Source organism: Cynoglossus semilaevis, chromosome Z (genome assembly GCF_000523025.1).
Source record: "Cynoglossus semilaevis isolate Cse_v1.0 chromosome Z, Cse_v1.0, whole genome shotgun sequence".
In the NCBI taxonomy this organism is placed as follows: domain Eukaryota; kingdom Metazoa; phylum Chordata; class Actinopteri; order Pleuronectiformes; family Cynoglossidae; genus Cynoglossus; species Cynoglossus semilaevis.
This window is the reverse complement of record NC_024328.1, coordinates 21,393,475-21,394,683: the sequence shown is the minus strand read 5'-3', so window position 1 is coordinate 21,394,683 and position 1,209 is coordinate 21,393,475. Positions and strand designations below refer to the sequence as shown.

At 45.3% G+C, this 1,209-nt stretch overlaps 1 protein-coding gene across 1 annotated transcript in view; it reads right to left on the bottom strand.

Moving 5' to 3' along the window:
* Positions 1 to 6: 6 nt before the first annotated feature.
* gapvd1 (GTPase activating protein and VPS9 domains 1) overlaps positions 7 to 1,209 on the bottom strand; it is a 20,057-nt gene continuing 18,854 nt past the window's right edge. The window contains 3 exon segments of the mRNA XM_025053232.1: positions 7 to 171; positions 525 to 723; positions 725 to 787. Coding sequence (XP_024909000.1) covers positions 31 to 171; positions 525 to 723; positions 725 to 787 — 403 coding nt within the window. The 3' untranslated portion in view covers positions 7 to 30.

Genomic DNA, 1,209 nt, shown 5'->3' with positions numbered 1-1,209 from the left:
CAGTCTGCCCATACAGGTGGCTGTTCTGCTTCACTTGCGGTCGTCGATGGTCTTAATGAATTCCACGGCGGCGGTGAACTGCATCCACCAATAGCACTCCACCCCGCTCAGCCGGCTGGCGTAGAAATTATTGATGTACTGAATGGTGGACAGCAGGCAGGGCGGGTTTGCCTGGAGGGGAGGAGATGTGGGGATGGGCTCGCATTAAACGCTGAGAAGAACCCGTGTAGTGCCATTCAGAGTAGAATCATAAATATGGAAATATGGAAAGTACAAAATGTGTTGATGCCCCTGAACCAGGAGAGGCTGACAAAGTTATCACAAGGTTTTCAGAAAGTAAGAAACGCTCGTCTGTTGGTCTCCTCTGTAATTGATTTTATATATTCAATATATTTGTATCTTATTTTATTTGGTACTTGTAACACTTGTGTAACATGTTAGCCTCAGTAAAAGAGCTAGAACAAATAGAAAGGACAGGTTTCACACACAGAGTTATTGCAGATACATAGATCTGAAGTACTTACCCTAATGAGGACAAAAACAAGCACAGGGACAAAGTCATCTGCTCCAGGTACGGAGTCTTCGTTGGCCAGACTGAGGAGGTTCATGATGGTGGAGCACATGCGCAGTATACACTGAACCTTGTCCCGCGGTGTCTTGTACGCATTGATACTTCTGATCTCAGACTGGGCTGAAGGCCACGGAGCTTCCTTCAAATACACTCTGAAGTGCTCTGTGAGTGGCAGTCACGACCTTGGTGAGCCTCTGGATGTGTTCATGGAAAAGCCTGCAGCAAAAAGAGGAGCAGTTTGACAACGAACCAGACAGTGTGTAATGAACCACATGACCAGTGAGTCATGTATTAAGACATGTATTTGACGCTCTGTGAGTGGCAGTCACGACCTTGGTGAGCCTCTGGATGTGTTCATGGAAAAGCCTGCAGCAAAAAGAGGAGCAGTTTGACAACGAACCAGACAGTGTGTAATGAATCACATGACCAGTGAGTCAGACATGTATTTGACCAGTGAGTCAGACATGTATTTGACCAGTGAGTCAGACATGTATTAAGACATGTATTTGACCAGTGAGTCAGACATGTATTAAGGAGACATGTATTGGGACATGTATTACATGTATTTGACCAGTGAGTCAGATATGTATTTGACCAGTGAGTCAGTCATGTATTTGTCCAGTGAGTTGACCAGTGAG